Source organism: Labrus mixtus, chromosome 14 (genome assembly GCF_963584025.1).
Source record: "Labrus mixtus chromosome 14, fLabMix1.1, whole genome shotgun sequence".
Classification (NCBI taxonomy): domain Eukaryota; kingdom Metazoa; phylum Chordata; class Actinopteri; order Labriformes; family Labridae; genus Labrus; species Labrus mixtus.
In genome coordinates, this window is record NC_083625.1 from 19,609,303 (window position 1) to 19,628,892 (window position 19,590).

At 39.1% G+C, this 19,590-nt stretch overlaps 2 protein-coding genes across 2 annotated transcripts; both read right to left on the bottom strand.

The window, feature by feature from the left end:
• Positions 1–12,114, bottom strand: tm7sf2 (transmembrane 7 superfamily member 2). The gene is made up of 11 exons (XM_061055669.1): positions 11,975–12,114; positions 10,282–10,364; positions 9,043–9,239; positions 8,331–8,385; positions 7,692–7,886; positions 6,511–6,614; positions 4,202–4,321; positions 3,950–4,118; positions 3,782–3,862; positions 3,412–3,534; positions 1–893 (listed from the first exon to the last, which is right to left on the bottom strand). Exons 2-11 carry the CDS (start codon positions 10,352–10,354, stop codon positions 733–735), a joined length of 1,278 nt encoding a protein of 425 aa, XP_060911652.1. The 5' UTR covers positions 10,355–10,364; positions 11,975–12,114; the 3' UTR covers positions 1–732.
• Positions 12,115–12,357: 243 nt separating this feature from the next.
• vps51 (VPS51 subunit of GARP complex) lies at positions 12,358–19,453 on the bottom strand. Its single transcript, XM_061055667.1, has 11 exons — positions 19,004–19,453; positions 18,200–18,329; positions 17,971–18,117; positions 17,641–17,860; positions 15,349–16,267; positions 14,969–15,184; positions 14,786–14,869; positions 14,558–14,692; positions 14,341–14,462; positions 13,417–13,504; positions 12,358–13,340 (listed from the first exon to the last, which is right to left on the bottom strand). The coding sequence occupies exons 1-11, from the start codon at positions 19,181–19,183 to the stop codon at positions 13,080–13,082; spliced, it is 2,502 nt and encodes an 833-aa protein (XP_060911650.1). The 5' UTR covers positions 19,184–19,453; the 3' UTR covers positions 12,358–13,079.
• Positions 19,454–19,590: the final 137 nt, after the last annotated feature.

Sequence of the window (19,590 nt, forward strand, 5' to 3'; positions counted from 1 at the left end):
CTATATTAACCAAACTTTATTTTGTTACACACAATGCTCAGAGGTACAAATAACTGTCTGAAACTGTTATTAAGATGCATGATTTAGTGCAGTTTGTAGTTTTTATACATCCTTCTATCCATCCATTGTCTACACTACTTATCCTGTTAGGAGAGTGGGGGGCTGGAGCTGATCCCAGCAGTCAAAAAAAACAAAAAAAAACAACCACTCACTCCTTAGCAATTAAACGTCCCAAAATGACTTAACGAGTTCCTTTTCATCCTCAGGAAGAACATGCAAATTCCAAACATAAAGGCTCCTGTTGGCTGCTATTTTATATATTTATTTCAAATGTAAAACATAGAAAACACAAAACATCACGTACAACAAAAACATTAAAAAATGCCACTGAATTTTTTTTAATTCAAAAAAGGCACTAATGTTTGTATGGAAATGTATTTCAAGAGATATTTAAGATACTTTTTCAAGAAGTTTTTAAAAGAGTCGAGACATGAAACATTATCTTCAGATGTACTACAGCTGGAGCCTTTAAGCTGTGAGAAAACTGAATGAGGGCAAAAGGCCATGCCGGCTCATTATTCCCACAGCCTAATAGTTTCCTTGTTTCATTTTAAAGTCACAATGAATTAAAAATAATGATCCTCCAAGAAAGAATGTTCTGTTCAAGTTATTGCTAAGTTTTTTGGACTTGTGTGATAGTTTTGGTCCCATTCAACTCCTCTGCTGCGTTGCTCAGTAAATATAAGGGAAGATCCTGTAGGGCACCCGTCTGCAGTAGGTCTCCCATGCTAGTCCATATTTGGCCCTGCACTGTCGCTCATCGCGGTCCTCTCTGTGAATCAGCAGGACGGTGAAATATATAACGTAGAAGTACGGCAGGAGATGTGAGAAACCTGAAGAAAAGAACAAACAAGCAAAGACTGTTAGCAGGACTGAAGCATTATCAAATGATCAAAACAGAGTAAACATCGTCTTTTTACAATTGACATCGATGCTCATAATGTGTATGACATCAAAAGCTCTGTAATAGTTGTATAAGCACCTTGGATCTACAATATGTATGGGACAACCAGCTCCAAATAAAGCTTTTAATGTTCACACAGTTGAATCATCTCAAAGGTAATTTTTCCAGACTGCACTTTGACTGTTTCTGAAAAAAAAAAAACCTTTTTCTCCAGTCATTGTTCCTTCAGTCAGAGTCTTGATGTAACCACTGTTCCACTTTGGCAGAGCAGCTTTCATCAGTCCTGAACATGTCAGCATGATCGTTTCCCTTTTCAGTGCATAATTCAGCAGTTTGTGACATCTGCAGCAGTAATTATGGCAGAAACTACAGTACATCTCTATTACAAAGGCAGCGAGAAGCTTGAATACCAATGAGCAGAATGTGTCAGCGCTAACAAAAGTCTGACAGTCACAATTTAAGGGAGTACGCTTTGAAAACATATAAGGCAGCTTACAAAAGAACAAATAATGGAGTGTTGATGTCTTTCATTGCTTATTCTAACGTAACTCCATTCTGTAAATCCCCTTAGCTTTTTGAGTCTCTTTAGCCTCTTTTAGCTATTTGTTTTGGTTCTGTCTCAATACTCGGATACTATCTCCCTGCTGTCCGAGGCTGCTCTTCAAGTATAAAGTCTCTGAATGACCCCGTGAACAACCTGCACGGTGCAGACACGGTTAATGGCAAATATTTCAATCAGAAGTCGGTGGAGACCCAAAACAGAGCTAAAACTGAGCAAATTCTTCACTTATAATAACCAGGGCACCACAAATACAACTCAAAGACAGTACTGCTGTCATTCCATATATACTGAATGTAAAAATGTAACAACTGTCTACTTTATACTTTTCCATATTAAGGTGATCCAGTAAGTCACTGGGCCTTATTCACCAATATCTTCTTAAGAATTATGTTACGAATTTTCTTAAGTTGTTCTTAAGAAGATTTCTAAGAAGACTCTCCATCAGACTCTCCAACCTTTTTACGTAATGACTGAGTTGTTTGCAGCTGTGTTCTTATGTCTTTGTGTTTGTAAGTTAAAAGCACATAAAAAAAACACCCATAAAAGGGCATGAGTGCGGGGCCCTAAAGACAAGCAGAAACACATGCTGGTAGCAAAAAATAGCGTTGTCGAGATGAGGGCTGAAGAAGGCGCCAGCAGAGCAGCAGACTCCTAACAGTGAAGAAACTTTATCAGTTGTGAAGTGGAGGTACTTCTGCTAAAGGTCAGCAGCAAACAAGCTGTTTTATTCAGCAGTGTGAGTAACAGTTACACAGGAACAAAGAAAAAAGACGCATGGGATGCAACACACATCCTTAATATTATTGAAGTGTCTTGTTATTTATTTTAAAAGACCACTCTGATTTTTATGATCATCACAATATTTATGAAATATTTTATAAATTATGAAACAAAATATTGTAATGTAAACCTTAACATATTATAAAACTGAAGTAGTCATTTTGCCTGAGCCGGGTCAGCACTCAAATGAATGTAGAGTCAGAGTGCTCTTGAGTGTTCGTAACTTCTGTTCTCACCCGAGAACAAATCCCACATAAGAAAACATGTGTGAATCCCAGAATCTTCCTAAGAATTTAAGAACAAATTTGTTACCCAAACTAAAGCTTCTACTCTTGGTGAGAGGTTGTGTGGTAGCTAAAGTTCAATAACAGGTAGCCATGCTGATCATCTTCACTCTAAAAGGGACTATGAATTAAAAAATGAACATCGAGCTGTATTAAAGTAGACTTGAACCTTGCTACTGAGCCAAAATCATTAGAACAATGTTACCTGAGTTCATTTATCAACTCAGAGATAGTGTCATTTTTCCGTAGAGGTCTATACATTTTTCAATTAGAGGAGTCGCCTCCTGCTGGTGGTTCAAAGAACTGCAGTTTACGATTCTTGCACTTTAATTCATTTCCCAGACCTAGATGCAATGGGACTCCTTATGTAAGTATTTATTGATAATAAGTCCTTATGCTATTAGTAAAGCCGGCATGCCTATGTTGGACCTTAAAAAAAATCACATGCCTTTCAGCATCGAGCCTTTGTCAGGGAGTCTCCCTGAGGCTACCAAAGAGACTCCCTGGAAAGAAAAGCATAGACACTGGTTTGGGTTTTTTGTAACTAACTTTCTGCTTGTTCCCCTATTTACTAAAGACCACACACTAATGGACTTTATGTCCATGAAGCACTACTATAATTCCTTTCTTTTTCAAACAGTAAAAATGATCTGCCTCACGAAGCCATTCTGGTGTGGACCTTTAGGGTTATATTAAGTTATTTCTGGCATCTCTTATCTATGACCTCATCCACTTTCTCTAATGAGAGTTCATTGGTGTTACAAACTGTCGCTGCGGCCTGCTTGCAAAACAAGCTGTGGGTGGCTGTAAAGCTGTCTTACCACATGGCAGAGACCAGGCCAGGGCCATCAGGAGGTCACCGAGGTAATTAGGATGACGAACCAGACCCCACCAGCCGGACACCAGCAGACGTTTCCCTGTTGCTGTGGCGATGGTCTCCAGTCCTGCAGGGAGTCATGGGAAAAGAAGATGTTTCAGAGTAAAAATTGCAAGTCACGTCATATCAGCTCATCTTCTACCACTTCACTCCTTCCCTTACAGAGAGGAGAGACATTTTGATCCTCTTAACACATGCAGCACTAGTTCACTTTCATTGTTAACAATAAGATAGGAAAGAGTATAAGCAAGATCATTTGCTTGACTAGAAAATACACAAGTTAAAAGACACAATAACATTTTTAGAGTACCCACTTGCAACACTTGGATGTGTAGGGTCTCGTCTAAACTGGTTCTTCTGAGAGTTGGATTTTCTGAAAATATAGTATCCAATACCTGAGGGAAAAGAGAAAACTGTAGCATCTCCATCTTCAACCATGAGTCACAGCATATTACAGCCTTAAGAAAAAGAGATCTTATTACCATTCAGTGCTATTATTACTGCTGCTCCGAGTGAACTCAGGGTCTGTGGGTGCACGACCAGGAAGGCAGCCTGCAGGCCGTAAGTGAAGGGGACCCAGGCCAGGTCACCGAAGACCAGCATGAAGCCGAAACCATCATGCACAATGTCCATGGTTGTCAGAACAGCCTCCTGTTTTAAGCACAACAGAGGTTAAGGAAGAACACAGTCAAAATGGATACAAGGACAAAGATGCCTCGTGGGGGAAATCTCACCTCGTTCCACAGAGCGTCCGCCACATACAGAAGCTGGAAACTGTTGACCAGAATCATGGCGAGTGACGGGGATCCTCTGAGCTCCACCTCCTTCATCAGCATGCCCAGGTTTATGACCAGCTGAGAGATAAACAGGAGAGGTTAATGCTGTCAATCATCACTCACAAAGTGGAGAGATTTCACACTTATTTCGAGTATTGGTAGCTACATTCACTTTATGTCTGACTTGAAAGGTCAGCAAAAATGTCACAACGGCACTGTGTGGCCTGATAAAAACTTTCTGTGAACATATTTTAAAAAAGCCTGACACTTAAGACTTACATAACTAAAACCAGCAAAGAAAATAAAGTTTGTTCACATCATTTCACATATTAATTGTCATGCACACTCTAATAAAATCCTTATGTCAAATCAAACATAAATCCAATTCGACAGCTCTGCCACAATTTCAAGTTTTGTAATTCATGGTTGAGTAGAAGGATTGTTGGATGTCTATAAAGATTACTGTAAAGAGTTCGTTCTACAGACGCTTTATACTGTATGTCAAGTGACATGAGATTACTTATGTTGTGATTTGGTGCTATAAAAAATATAAAGTGATTGTGTAGTTTTGTATTTAGTAACAGTTTATTTAAAGGTGTTTCCCTGTACAGTATGCAAGGTTAATAAGCTGCACAACATTAAGAACACTTCCATATAATAAAATAGGGTTCATTGTCACCTTTAACTTTGACTTAAAAACATAGAATATAATTTATATAATATATACTTCTCCTAACACATTAATAAAAACTTAAGATTACAAACATTTGTAAAGGTAATTTATGACAGACCTTTTTCATTAAACTGTGTTCTATTACACAGCTGTATCTAAATGAGTGGCAACTTTTTGAGCATTTAGTAAAACATTTTCTATGAACGCTAAAATAACGTAAGCATGTTTCTTTACCTAAAAAACACCTGACCACAAAGTTTCCCATCTGGTAAAGAAGATTTTTTTGATGTATTAATGACTTGCATGTTGGAGAGGTTGTGATGGAGAGAGAGGGGGTTTTGATGCTTTAATAAAAGATCAAATTTGTTTGAAAAATCAAAAAACAAACATCACTGCAAGTCGTGAATAACTCAAAAATAAGCCTAGCATAGTTTGTGTACTTTAATGTGTAAATATTATAAAAGTCTACATGACTGTATTGTTAAACTATTATTTTGCATTACATATAAACCAAGAGAAGTTGTTATGTCTCTATCGAGTTGTAGACCATCATACACTATTCACAGTAACATGACCAATGTTATATATAATACTATCTCAATCCTATGATCTTGATTTATATAAAAAACAAAAAGGCCATTAAAAAATACAATTTGAAACTTTTTGGGGACCCAATTGTGAGATGTTGAAAGTAAAAAGTAAATAGTTTTAACATTCAACAGGAAGCCCAACTCTCCCACACACTGTCTGTAGTCAGTTGGTGGGAGCTTTTTCTGTCCTCTCCTACGCACCTGGCTTTTAAACAAACCGATGTGAAAAGGTTTGACTCTTTTACTGTAAATTTAGATTGAAAAAAATGTAAATTAGGACACATTACAAGTCAAGTGTGACTACATAATTTCCCTGCCTTTCTTTTTGTTTGGGTTTTGTATGTGTAGATAACGAGAAGCTTATTCTCTCTTCTTATTTTATGAACCTTCTTTGTTTCCATCACTGAAAGTTTTTAATTTGATCTCGTTTGGTCTAATGACTCAGACACATATTATCATCAACATCATTGTTTTCTAACAAATGTCTCAGTGGGTCAGCTCATCAGGAAGAGTTCCTGATTCTGTGTCAAAGAAGAAGAGTCATGAGAGAGCAACACCGCCCCCTGTTGGTGTGTTTGTGTTCTCAAACCAAAACTACTGACTAGTACTAACATATCATGATTAATACTTATTAAATAAAATATAATATTGTGGCAAGAAACAGATCATAGCTTTAGAGGAATCAGCTTATTCTTTAAATAATGTTGTGAAATTGATTTTATTTTTGTTCTGTCCAAGTTTTACATACAAATGAAGTCCTATTGTTTTACTGCATGTTTTTCCTTGTACAGTATGAGAATAGCACAAGTTGAAATAGTTCACATTTCACAATTTTAATTATAAATTAAAGGAAAAAGGTCATCAATTCATAAAATATTGCTCTTGGCCCTGGCTCAGCAACAGTTCCATACAGTGCACAAACATACTGTATATGAAAAAACATTTTTTTCTCAAAGTCAAACAGAAATATTGAATGAATTGATTGTAACTTCAGGTACACTCACCCAACCGATCAGACCTGGTCTGAGTTCACAGAAATATTTAAGGTCAAAGTTTCCAATCCGAGGGTTGAGCTCCCGTCCGATGAAGAAGTCATAAAGAGGATTTCCTGAACAAAACAGAATGAATGAGTAAAGCATCATGTTTGATGGTGACTGAAGCATGTTATGTCATGACTTTTAATCACACTCTAAATAAAATCATGTATTAGCATTCACTTAGTTAGCAGCTAGCTGCCACATATTTGTTGTAAAAAGCTGTTTAAGAGTTTTATGAAATCTACAGATAAATCAGGTGTTTTCTAACTGCAGACATTGTGCCATGTCATTCAATGAAAGAATAGCTCTATCAGAATCTCTCAGGTTTGGAACAGAGCCAACCTGTCTGCATGATACAGTAGTGTTAGTTTCACCTGTTCTTTTTCCTGAAATCAAAAGTCACAATCTTTTCTTTTATCCTATCTTTGAGTATTTGTGACCTGAAGGTCTAAATTGATCCTTTGCATATATATTTCCCCTGCCCGTCTCTGCTCTTTACAATTAGCATGCAGATACAATGAATGCTCATTTTATCCAGATATAATGCTGACAGCAAAATATCATCCTAACATTTACAATCTAGCACATAATCCAAGATCAACAAATTAAAACTGAGGCAGATGAGGATAAACGGTTTGTAGATTTTTTTTGCATGTAAGCCTGCCTAAAAATGATTCATAGGTAAGATGTTGCTTTTATTATTCATACATGCATGTGTCAATTTTCTACTTCAGAAAGGTTATAAATCATTGACTGAGGCACCAAGGAGAGCTGATTCTTTGTATGATTTCATTCTATAAACATGTTGTACACCTTGCCAGTTCTGTCTTTCCACAATATGGGTTGAATATAATAATCAGTGAGCAGGAGCTTGAATCATAATTCTGAATGCTCTCTGTTTTCCACCTTTCAGGTACAGTGGGGCACAGCTTGCCGGTGTAGCAAGGTCAGATCACTTAAAAGTGAGTGTTCAGTTGTTGCCTGATACCTGCAGGCTCCTGAAGAGCTTAGCTGTTAGATAATTACCCACAGGAGTACCAAAAATCCTCCAACAAGCAGTAAAAAAAGCCTCAAAATGCACAGTACACCTCAGGTAAGAGTTTTAAACAGTCTTTTAGAGGGCATTCTTCCTTTAATGATGTGTTCACCTGTGTTGCCCCCCAAAGCGAGAGCATGAGAAGGAGCCCAAAAGGAGCGGATGTAGAGGTAGATGGAGAACAGGAATGACACTGTTATTGCACATATGGCCAGAGGCACCAGCAGCTCAAACAGATACCCCAGAGGAGCCCCGAGCCCCAGAAACAACATGAGCAGCACTCCGCTGACGCACAGGCCATGAAAACCTGAGGGAGACAAACAAATAGAAGTAAGTCCTGCAGCCTGGGGGGGAGATGAGCTGACTGAGGCTGGTCTAAATAAAGGTAAAAGATACAAGATGTTAAACTTCAGATTATATAACTCCAGTAAACTCTCACAAGAGGTGAGTAGGCCAGTAAGTTAAGGGCCTAAATATAAAGAGTATCAAAATAAAAAAGGCATAACAGTGAAGTACTAAGCGAAGAATAAAGATATAACACTCAAACTGTGGTAAAAGTCAAACACAGGATTATCACAGCTATCCTAACATTAGTTCTTAGAATTACACTGTAATAGAAAATAATACTAAAGAGCACCATTATCGTCTACTAGAAGTTCAAGTGAAAATCCCACTTCAGATATCTAACTATTCAAATTGTGCTTTCGACACATTTATATGAACTAACAGATGTAAATAAAACACAACAGACCATTTATGGGATACTTGAGACGTTTTCCATCTCTCAGCACTAATCCTTCAGACACCTGCAGGGGAACATGTTGAACATATGTTTTATGTTTTTACTTTTTATTATCAGAAAAAAGTCATACTTTTCTCTAAGGTAATGAATTAGGTCTTATCTTATTATCCTACTAGCAGGTATAATTTAGGTAAAACGTCTACTAATAAAAATTCTAGTCATATCTGTATGAATATGCACATCATATACCTTATACCTTATATATATGTATTTTGTTGGTGGGGACGGCCTACTGCTATCATATCATCTATTTTTTATACAGTCTATGGTTTCCACCTGCGCTTCTAAGGAAAGTAAGACAAGCTCAAAAGGGATTTTTTTTGTTATTATCCCTTGTGGCCACTGTTCAGCAAATGTTTTGTAGTGCTTTAATAACACATTTAGTCATTTTTATCTCCATTTATTTAAACAGCACTAACACTATGATGACCATATTATCACAATTCCATTGAAAGCTGACAGACGACCTTTATCTCTAAATTAGTATTTACCATGACCCAGTCCTTCATCATGCAATCATGAATCAATGTTTAAAAAATGATTCCATGAATGGTTGTATCTCCAAACAGCCTTATGGCCCTAAAAAGTCTTCCAGAGGCATCTTAACTGTGTATTAGAGTAACTTTAACATGCATCAGGCCTACGAACATGCGTAATGTACCTTTCCTAGTGGCATCATATAGAGAAGTGCATGCAGACCGATCCAGCCCAGCAGAATCACAGGGGCCAGAGGGTCCCACAGCTGCTCAGTGGAGGGGAGGGAAGGTGGCCACTGGAGCACACTGGCCTCAGGGGATCGACTCACAGAGATCAGGAAGAGCACCGTCAATGGAAGAAAGATAGGAATGCACACAGCACCTGATAGACGATTACAGATAAAAGTAAGACAGACTGGTCAGGTTTGGACAACCTGGCTGACATTACAGGGTTTAAATTATAGAAAAACATTAAAGCAGCATCCCAGTGATTTACAAAACATGTTTAATAACAGCATAGTTGTAAACGGAGTAGATTAGCTGTCACTGCCGGTGAAATAAAACCTGGCTGTTCACTTTACTGTCTGATCAGTATTCTGCTGAGAGCTGAACTGTCAGCTTCAAAACATGATTTCACTTTTAAAATAAGTGGAGAGCAAATTGGCTGTGATGCTCAATTTAAAGAAGACAGCAGGGGATAAAGCACCACAACAACTTCACACACACACACACACACACACACACACACACAAACACATAGAGTCTGTGATGCATTTCTTCTATTATTCCATGTCATGTCTACAATGTAAAAGCCTACTTGGTGGTTTTGTTTGATTGTCAATTAGAGCTGTAATGAGCAGTCCTGCTGATGGCGTTCCTGCTGTGAAACTAGTGATCTTGTCTGCAGTGAGTTTTGTTATCTTATTAATTTTATAGTGACAGCAGCTTTATGAACTACCAGAATAGTGGCATTTAACAATTTTATGGAACAATACACGTGACTGTGTCTGAATATTATTCCTAGTAAATTAGTTTGAAAGCTCTTTTGTATGCTGGCTGTTAATGTCACTCTATCTTTTTTCTTTTGTTAAACTTGCTTGTTTTCAGTACGAAATACATACTGCTCTTTAACATACATAGCTTCAAATTTACCTTGGATCTACATTAGTTTAAAAAAATAAAATAAAAAAACATTGCGGAGACAAGAATTTAGACTCTGCATTTTAAATTAATAACGGATGAATTAAGAGCAAATAAGATTCACACGCACCCAGATAATAAGTGCACCAGTAAAAGACTGCTTATCTACTCATTCAAAGGGAGCCAATGTGAAAGCAAATGTTGCTGCAGAATGTGGAGAAGATGTTAGGTAAACGTCAAAATATTTCACATAAAGAAATGGAGCCTGATCTGCTGTTACTCACCCAGGGTTCCTCCAAATTCCCTCTCTGTGTCATGAGAAGATTTGTGTTTGAGCGCTTGACTGTTGGGCTTCATTGTTGGGCTCCTGAGAAAATATGAACAAATCAGTCAAATAAACGCATTTCATAAAAACACTGACAGCAACAAAGTCATTTAGTTCAAATGGCATAAGACAGACTAACTAAGCATGCTGATTATCTTTTATCCACACCATAAAATACAAACATTTTCAATTATAAACCTTTCACTGTGCAATTATCCTCAGTGTAATCTCTAAACTTATTGCAATACAACTTTGACTCTTAACATTAGCACTTAGAGCCTTAGTGCTAATATTAGCAGTCTTATGGTACAAATTGTTTCAGCATGATCTTTAACCTCAACGCATGAGCCTAATCGCAAACAAAGTGAAATCTTTGTGAATAGCAGTGATGCAGAATAAACAGTAGTACATTTACTCTCTCTCTCTCTCTCTCTCTCCACACACATATATATATAGTTCTATACCATGAGCACAACTTTGAGGTATCTCTGCTTTAAAAAATATATATTTATTAATCACGACATTTTATACTTCACTAAAAGATATAGTTACCAACCAGTGTCCTTTATTTAAAGCACAAAATATTTGGCCAAGTCTTAACATTTATTATGATGCATTATTATCCATTAAAGGAACTTCATCATTGGTGATGTTTGTCCTCCTCAGTTTGGGTCAGTGCAAAGCTGCTTGAATTGATATGAAGTAACCAAATTGTACAAACAATGATCTATACATTTGAAAGAAATATTGAGACACCTACAGTCCAACAGGTGATAAACTATACAAGTAAACATTGCAAGGAATCTGTTTTTTTTTTAACATGTTACAACTAGTCCACATTGAAAGTGAGAATGTAACGTTACATAATGTTTTCAGTGAGGATGTGATGTCCCCTCTCTTACATTGAACTAATAAAAGCATGCACTATTATTGCATTGTTCTGGCCTTCTATTATTATTATTTTTTTAAATAAACATTGAAATGAAATCTGTTCCTTTTCATACCTTTGTGTAAAGTAGTTTAAATTATTATTTACAATAATAACAGCAACATTGTGAAACGTCTTTCGTTTTACCTCCACTTACTTTAAAAGTAACAAATTAGAATTTAGTTTTTCCTTCAGTCTAGGGAGAAATAATGAATCTCTCTGTCTGGCTTTTCAAAACGTAATATAGATATTTTGAGCAGGAGTACAGCTCCTAAAATACATAATAACACTACCTTAATGAAATTCTACATATAGCTGAACACATTATGACAAAGAAAAACCTGACAAATGACACTGATACGTTGATATATTTATAGCCTACAGAATTGCAGGAGAAATAGCTCAGTGATGTCTCAGGTTCAATTAAAGGTTTGGTTTTTACTGTATATTTGACCAAATGAATATGTGCCCTTATACAGTATTCTAGTGAAAAGTTTGTGTTATTGAGATTGTTATCGTGAATAAGAGACAAAGTTCAGGTCAAATTGCTTTGAGTGTCTGTGTCTGAGTACAGCGACATTTCTATTATGAAACATGAGAGGACGTTTACCTGCCGATGCTAACATAACCTGAGCGCGAGACACATTTAACAATACACTGCGTATTTTAAGAGCACGAAGCTGTTTGTCTTTATATGTATTTACAGAGAGATACAGTATCTTACCGGTGTTTGTCATGGAGGTGAAACCGTGATAGTAATTAAGAGTCTGGTAAAGTGGATTTTTTCAGCAGCATGCAGATTGGAACGCCCTCGAAGGACGTTCCACAGCACACAGCCCTCTGAGCCAATCAGAACCCTCCATTGTCATCAGAAGAGGGTGGAGACAAAAGGGCCCAGCCAATAAGATGGGTTCATGAGGTGGCGACAGTCAGCTCCGTTCTGAAGTGAGTAGTTGTGAAATACACCTGAATTCCGTTAATACATTGTATGATATACCAGTAATATCTTCATTATGGAGGATGTAATTGCAAAAAAAAATAAAAATAATGTCCACACAGTTTTGTATTTGTCCGTTATGGTTCTGAAACAAAAGGCACGCAAATGTCTTCACATTCATACATTTTTATTGTAGACAAACATGTACATTATTCAAATAACAAACAGTTCATCTGTGGAAGACATGCACAGAGAAAACAGAGAGTCAACTAACCTGGAGGTAAAAGACACCAGCACAAATCTGTCATGTTTATGTTAGTGTTAAACACAGATTACTTAATCAGATGACATTCACAAGGCCTCAACAGCATTTAATATTAATATATGAGATTTCCACAAGACACAACTTTTTTATTCTTACTCAGTCATACTCTGTATTCACACGTTTCCTTCAAGGCATAAAAGCTTTAAAAAAGCTCCACTGGGATCATTGATAATTCTTTATTTCCTATCTTTGCAGGTAGAGGAGTGTAATGCAGATCTGACCAAATTCACTGACGGTCAAGCACGGAGAGCTTCTTGATAATAAAACAGTCAAGTGCTGTTTGGTTCTCCTTAGTGTTGAAAGATGTATTCTTATTTCTACAATAGTAAAGTGCTTATTATCAAATTAAGATGAACAAGCTCTTGTTGGGTTTAATCATTTTCTCAGTGAAGACTGACAGGAGGACTGTGAGCTTCACAAAAGTTTGTGCATTTAAACACAACAATATTTTAATTTATCACATGACTCTAAATCAATAAATTTAACATTGAACAGTGATTCCAGTGTATGTGGTTATTCTGTCTGTGTTTGTGAAACAGTGTTTGGATTTGTGCTGCTCTTTGAGCTTTAACCTCGTTCGCAGATGACCTCGATCACACTCTGCTCCATCGGGGCTGGATCGAGGCAGCGGTGGGCGGAGCTCCCCACTATCTCATCCAGAAGGAAGTGCACAAGGTTCTCATCAGAGACGAACCTCCACAGGTACATCTGCAGGTAGTGGCAGTCCACCTGGATCTGCTGCAGCCCGTAACGACCAAATGTACGCAGGCGGACGCACTCAAGGAATGTCTTCAAACTGATTTTTATAATTCCCGTCATCACAGAGACCTAAAACAATGGACACGTTTTTGGGAGAGATCTTTAAAAAAAATTGCACAACAGCATTAGAGCGCTCTTCACTCACCTTGTTGAACTCCACCGAGCTGAAGATGTCGATCCTCTCTGAAAACAGCTTGTGTATGTTGCTCAGTAGATTTGTATCCATGGGAGCGCTGCAGGCAGACAAAAGACTCACATAAATCAACAATTAAAACCATGACCTTGTTTTTCAGTTCAGTTATGATTGTCCCACCCACAGAGAAAGACAAGGAGGCAATACAGATTAGCTGCTTGTGTCTGTTTGCCTGTCACACATGTGGCTCACCATGTCACCATTTTCTTTCATGTCAATCATAGTTAGAAAATAGGTTGTTGCTCAACTTGCATCTTCACACTTACTCAACAATAAGGCAAAAAGGAGATGGTGAATCTCAAATTAACTCTGTTAACACAATATCACTAGCATAAAGAGCACCCAAAATGTTGTTTTTGGGCCTGTCTTTGGATTTCTAAAACGGAAAATCTGGCATTCCCGCCTACTCCACTTCATGACTGGTCAGCTGTGTGGAGGTGAAGGAGCAAAGGTTTAAACTCTTCTCTTTTCTCTCTTTTTAAACTTACAAAGCTATTTCTGGCAGTTTTCATGTTGCTGAGAGAGAATCCCATAAATACCTTCTAGAGAGATTGACTGGAAATGAACATGTGCTTTGAGCTGCTCAAGTTAGAGCAGTTGACCTAAAAAAAACGTTGTTAGCTAGTTAGGTTATTTATTTATTGAATGCTGTCAGAGGAAGTAAGATTAGAGTTATATTTACTCCATGAATAATAATGGACTTTTAACATCAGGGCAATTGACTCAATTAAGCCCAAGACTTGTTCATTCTATCCATGATGGAGTAAAACGTTTTCAAAATGTGAGAGCACTTCCATTGAACAACAATCAAACTAAACTGACAAGTGACCTGCTCTGAGTGTCATCACCTCACTGGTGTGTTTGCAGCTGATTTACCTCGGCGTGTAGCTGGCAGCGTAGCGGGCTTGCTGCCTCGAGCTGCTGTAGACGGAGAAAGTCCTTTTGCTGGAGTCACTGCTGTGTGCTTTCCTCACACCTTCTTCATACAAAAGACCGACCTGTGGCGGAGCACAGAGGGTTCATAAAACAGTCTATCTACACATGGTAATGGAGGCTTAATGAGCGATACAGAGGCGGCTTAATGAAGTGTCACCTGCACATCAATGGAGGTGGTGTCCTCCACCACTCTCTTCATCACAGCACGGACATTTCTAGGCTCGATTGTGTTCACCCAGTCTCGTGTTTCCACACTCTTTCTTAACATTTGGGAGATAATCAGTCCCTGGACCTGCAGAATAAAACAACAAAAAAAAGTTTTTTTTCCTGCACAGCTCTTTCAGTTTTCCCACAGTACAAAAAGTGCCAGTCAGTGAAAACCTACCTTTACATAATGGTTCAGTAGTTTCTGTGCTGCCTCCCTGGCTTCTGCACATAAACTTGTGACAGCTGTTACAGGACTGTGGTGCTGAAAAGTAAAAAAAGAGGAAGACCTGTATGTAGATGCCAGGGGAGTAACTGTTGGTTTTTACATACTGAATCTATAAAAGGTGACAAGCTGTTTTACCTGCACGAGGAACTGTTCATCTGTGAGAGTGAGTATGTAGGAGATAGTCGAGGTTTCGTAGTCCAAGCAGAGGCGGCTCAGCAGCAGCAGAAGGGCCGGAGGAGTCGAACCTCCTTTGTCTCCTGCAGTCTCACAAAACTGTCGAGAGGACTGGCACACAAACTTTATAAAACTCACCACCAGGCTCTCACGCACACCCTGGCTGCAGAATTCCCCCTGTGAGGAGAAGATGAGACAGAAATAATGTTTGCTCTCACAAGTCCACACCAATCTGAAAAAGCATCTAGTAGAGGTGTGGCGTCGTGGGGTTCATCAGAGAAGGATATTTGGGGGGCACACTGATAAATTTACTGGCAAATGCAAGGAAATGAAGTATTCACCTTGAAGTAGGGCTTATTGGAGAATGTGATGTCTTTAGCTGTGAAGAGATGCACTGATGCCAGCACTGACTTTATCTGATTGAGAATCGAGGATGACAGGGAGGAGAGCAGCTCTGGCAGGCTGGTCGGAGAGTCTCTGCTGGAGGCCATGCCCCCTGGGAATGCCCCGCCTCCAGAAACAGAAGCACTAGCCACAGAGAGCCGAGGCGTGGCCAGGGCCTGCCTCACATCTGTCAGGCTGTCCATGTAGAAGCTCTGCAGGGCTGACAGGTACTGCTTGACCCGCTCTGTTGCCGCTCGTACCACTATCTCAGTCCCCTGGTTTGGTACGGAAGAGCCTGGCAGCAGTTTTGTCACGGCCTGAAGTCTGCGGTGGAAGCGATCAAGGGCACGGACCAGGAGCGAGTTATCCGCGACTCCTTTCTCCTCTTGTATCCTCCGCTCCACCAGCGAGAAATAGCGAGCAGCGAGATCATCCACAAAGGCGTTAAGCTTAGCATTCGCCATCTGAGGAATATTTTTAGTAGCTAGCTCGCCAGTCTGAGCGTGGTTGATAAATAGTTCTTGATAGGATGTGATAACTAAGCATAAGCTGCTGACAAATTCATTGCAGCCTCGGTCGATGAATTCCAGGATGTCGGTGTTTGAGGAGGGAGAAGGAATAGCGCTGGCTTTAGGGGAGTTATCAGTGGAAGATCCAGGCGCTGCAGATGGCGACCTGCGTGCGGAAGCATCTTTCACGGAGGAGGAGGAGGCGGATGAGTACGGTCTTATCTCTGCCTCCAGACCCTGCAGGTCCGACTCCAGTCGAGAGCGTGCATGGTTCAGGAATTTATCACAGAGCTCTTCAGCCGGCTCATCCAACTGTAGCAACAGCTCCACACACTCGGATAAATCTTTGGCACTTGAGCCACCATCCCTGAGAAAACAACAGAACAGGAAGAACAAGTTGATCAACAAGAAATGGAAAAATCAACCTCAGATAAATCTGTTCCATCTTTTTTTTTTCCCAAGGAAGCAAAAAATATAATAAAAACCAAATGACTACATGACAACACATGATTGATGATTGAGGTTTCAGTTGAACACTGAATATTTGCAATAAAAAATGTAACAAAAATGTACAATATATGCTACACTGAAATGAGAAAGTGTTCTCTTGTACAATTTTCCCTCCCCAATAGAGATTGCCATACATAGACTTAAGCATGGCTGATAATGAGTACCCCTCTGCAACAATTGCTATACTAATATAATACAATTAATATAACAGCTGTGGGACCGATGCTATTTATGAATGGATGTGATATGATTACTAACATTGTTGCACTGCCTGACTCAAACCAATGAAGGAATCTAACCTAGCAGACAAGCTACACATCATGTGTCGGAGAAACCCTTCATTGGTTTCATTACTGATTTGAATAATTATTACTTTTAAAACTTTGAAAATAACGCCTTAAAGGAGATCAATTATGCTGATCGATATTTAAATACATTCATATAATGTTTTGATGTTGGACGTCCATACTAAACCTCAGCAAAGTTTTTTTAAACAAACATACACAGTTGTTGGCGTAATCCCCGGACGTGGTTTCCTCCTGAACTGAACGAGACCTTACGATACCTTTGCGAGACTTGGCCAGAATCTCATGTCAAGTCTCACAACCCCGGCAGCTCTAATAATGACTCGCACATCAGGAAGCTCACTCAAATTGCCCTGCAACTGCAAACAGAGCTGGCCAATAGGAGGAAAGTGGGCATGTGGGGAGGGGGGCCTTAAAGAGACAGGAGCTGAAATGAACCGTTTCAGGCAGAGTCTGAAATGAAGGATTTTACTGTCGCCAGTATAAGATAAATAAGGAGGTTGTTGAGCTACACATCCCACAACGCTACTCAATAGGTATCACAGACTGACATCATTAATGGTGAAAGTTAGTATAATAGATCTCCTTTAAAATCTGGAAAACACTGATTGCTGATATTTCGCTACATTTTACCAACTTAAAAGTTGACCAGCTACTGTTTGGGAGAAGAAGCAAACAAGTTTATTTATTTGAGGGCTAAAAATGTATGATATTGTATTGGTGCAGTTGACGCCTAAAATGCCTGTCGAAACTCTCCCAATAGAGGCTTAAATGCAGAATTGAAAACTCGTAGTAAAAGGACAAATGGAGGTTTTTTAAATTTCATTCACTTTACTTTAATTAATTAATTTATTTTTCCTAAAATTAGTGGTGTTTCCTCACAGAAGCCTCTGAATTAAATTTGAATGAAAGCAGTGATTCCCACCTGAACTTCTGCCGCAGCTCCTGTGCCAGCTTGTCCATGATGGCGTGACAGTCATCCTGGATCCCCTTGAAGGAGGGCAGGTGGCTGTACTGCTCCAGCACACAGCGGGCACGCCGGTGGGATCTCACTGCCTGTGCGTAAGCCTGCAGCTCCAGACACTTATTTAATCTGGCAGGCAGCTCAAACAGAAACTGAAGCTTCCTCAACAGAGTGTGAACCCCTGAGGATGGACATGGCAAGACAGAAATGTGAAAATAATCACCATGAAAACACCCTTTTCCAAAACACTCAACAAAAAAAAAAAAAACAACAAACAGCCACTTTCCTTACCTGAGAGCTTTGTGATTTGTGTGTGCTGGTCTTGAAGTGTACCACTGATGCTTGCACTGAAGTCAGTGATTGCTGCCATGTTGGCAGACAGGCAATCCATTTCATCCTCCATCTTTTTGAAATCATTCTTCATTTTTCTGATGGTGTCTACCAATAAAGAGGAAAACATTAATTAAAATACCAGAAAAGCAAGATTCAACAAAATATGCAGCGTGACACTTCCCCACACCTGTTGCAGATATGAACTTGTTGTAGTTTTCATACACCAGTGTCTGCATGTCGCTGTCCAAAGAGCGGATCTGCTTCACCATGCAGGTCTCCTGATCCATTAACTCTGCCAGAGAGCACTCCCGTCTGAGCTGAGTTTGGACACAAAACACAGGTTTAAAACAGTACATAGTAAAATACTGTTTTTCTTCTTTCATATAACAGCTGTCTTCATTACTGTGACAACCAAAACATTTTTTTAAATATAAAGTGTAAAGAGATGGAATGGTAATTCAGTTGAATGAGCAATAGCTTACCTAAAGCATGTTTAGAATTGAGAGCTGAAATTGATCCCCTTCTTGTTTGTTAGTTATTCAGACTTCTGTATTAAATCTGTGAAGGTTCTCAGTCATCCAGGTCATTGTAATTCAAAGTTAAATTCAAAGGGAATGAAAGTCCTGTTGCCTTTTGAATTACTGTTTGGATTTGATCATAAGTACATGCAACAGGTGCAAATACTCCCTGCTGGTCATTCAGTGTACCATCACAGTAGAGTAAATGCTGGATATATTATGATTCTTCCATTCCTATACACCCAGATTTCTCTAATTCATTTACACTCACATTATAGAAAATAAAACTATGAGTAATGTTGTTTGTGTGCAGTAACAAGAGACAGCTACAATCAGACTGATTATATATTGAGCTGTCTGGATTAAACACTTAGCAGCTTCAGTTATCAATAATGACACAGCATTATGAGCACATATTGAAAAGAGCATTGTGTGAGTAGTAGGATATCCTTGTGTCAGCAGTGGTCCCTCACCTTGTTGAGGAAGAGCTCAGGGTCGAAATGCGGCCCGTTGATGTCGCAGGGATCCAGAGAGTCCGGCTGCTCCTCGGCCTTTCCTTCCTCGTTCAGCCCGTAGTACATCTTCAGCATGCCGTGCACCCTGCGCCTCCTGCCGGAGTCGTCCACCATCGGACCGTCCACCTCACCTTCCATTATTACGTTACTGTACGCAGACCAGCTGAGAAATGTTCAAATGAAATGACGATAAACAAAAGATGACGAGCAAAAGAACACTGACAACCACTGCTTGAAATCGTTAATTTTCTGCTTCACAGCGACTGTTGTTCTTGAAGTTAAGCTGTCGTCTGCCAATATGATGATTTTTAGGAGTCAATTATAAGAAAATGTCATATTTCTCCGGCAACACAAGCAACTAGCTTGAAATCGTTAGTTGTTCCGGGTTTGTAACCTATCCGGTGTCACGTCGTCAGCCGGTCGTCAGACTGCGTGTAGTCACAAGAAAAGTGCTCTAGTGCGCATGTCAGGCTCTACACGGCCCATAACTACACGATGATAAGAGGTTTACATCACAACATTTAATATCTATGGTCTATGGTTTA

What these genes read in the sequence shown, in the direction of transcription:
- vps51 (XM_061055667.1), bottom strand. Translation starts at nt 19,183, where the DNA reads ATGGAAGGTGAGGTGGACGGTCCGATGGTGGACGACTCCGGCAGGAGG. An exon ending in TACTGAACCATTATGTAAAG is followed by an intron (nt 14,693 to 14,785) that starts GTAGGTTTTCAC and finishes TTTATTCTGCAG; the next exon opens with GTCCAGGGACTGATTATCTC. An exon ending in CCACCTCCATTGATGTGCAG is followed by an intron (nt 14,463 to 14,557) that starts GTGACACTTCAT and finishes GCTCCGCCACAG; the next exon opens with GTCGGTCTTTTGTATGAAGA.
- tm7sf2 (XM_061055669.1), bottom strand. Translation starts at nt 10,354, where the DNA reads ATGAAGCCCAACAGTCAAGCGCTCAAACACAAATCTTCTCATGACACA. An exon ending in GACCAGGTCTGATCGGTTGG is followed by an intron (nt 4,322 to 6,510) that starts GTGAGTGTACCT and finishes TTTATCTCTCAG; the next exon opens with CTGGTCATAAACCTGGGCAT. An exon ending in GGCCTGGTCTCTGCCATGTG is followed by an intron (nt 894 to 3,411) that starts GTAAGACAGCTT and finishes TCTTTTCTTCAG; the next exon opens with GTTTCTCACATCTCCTGCCG.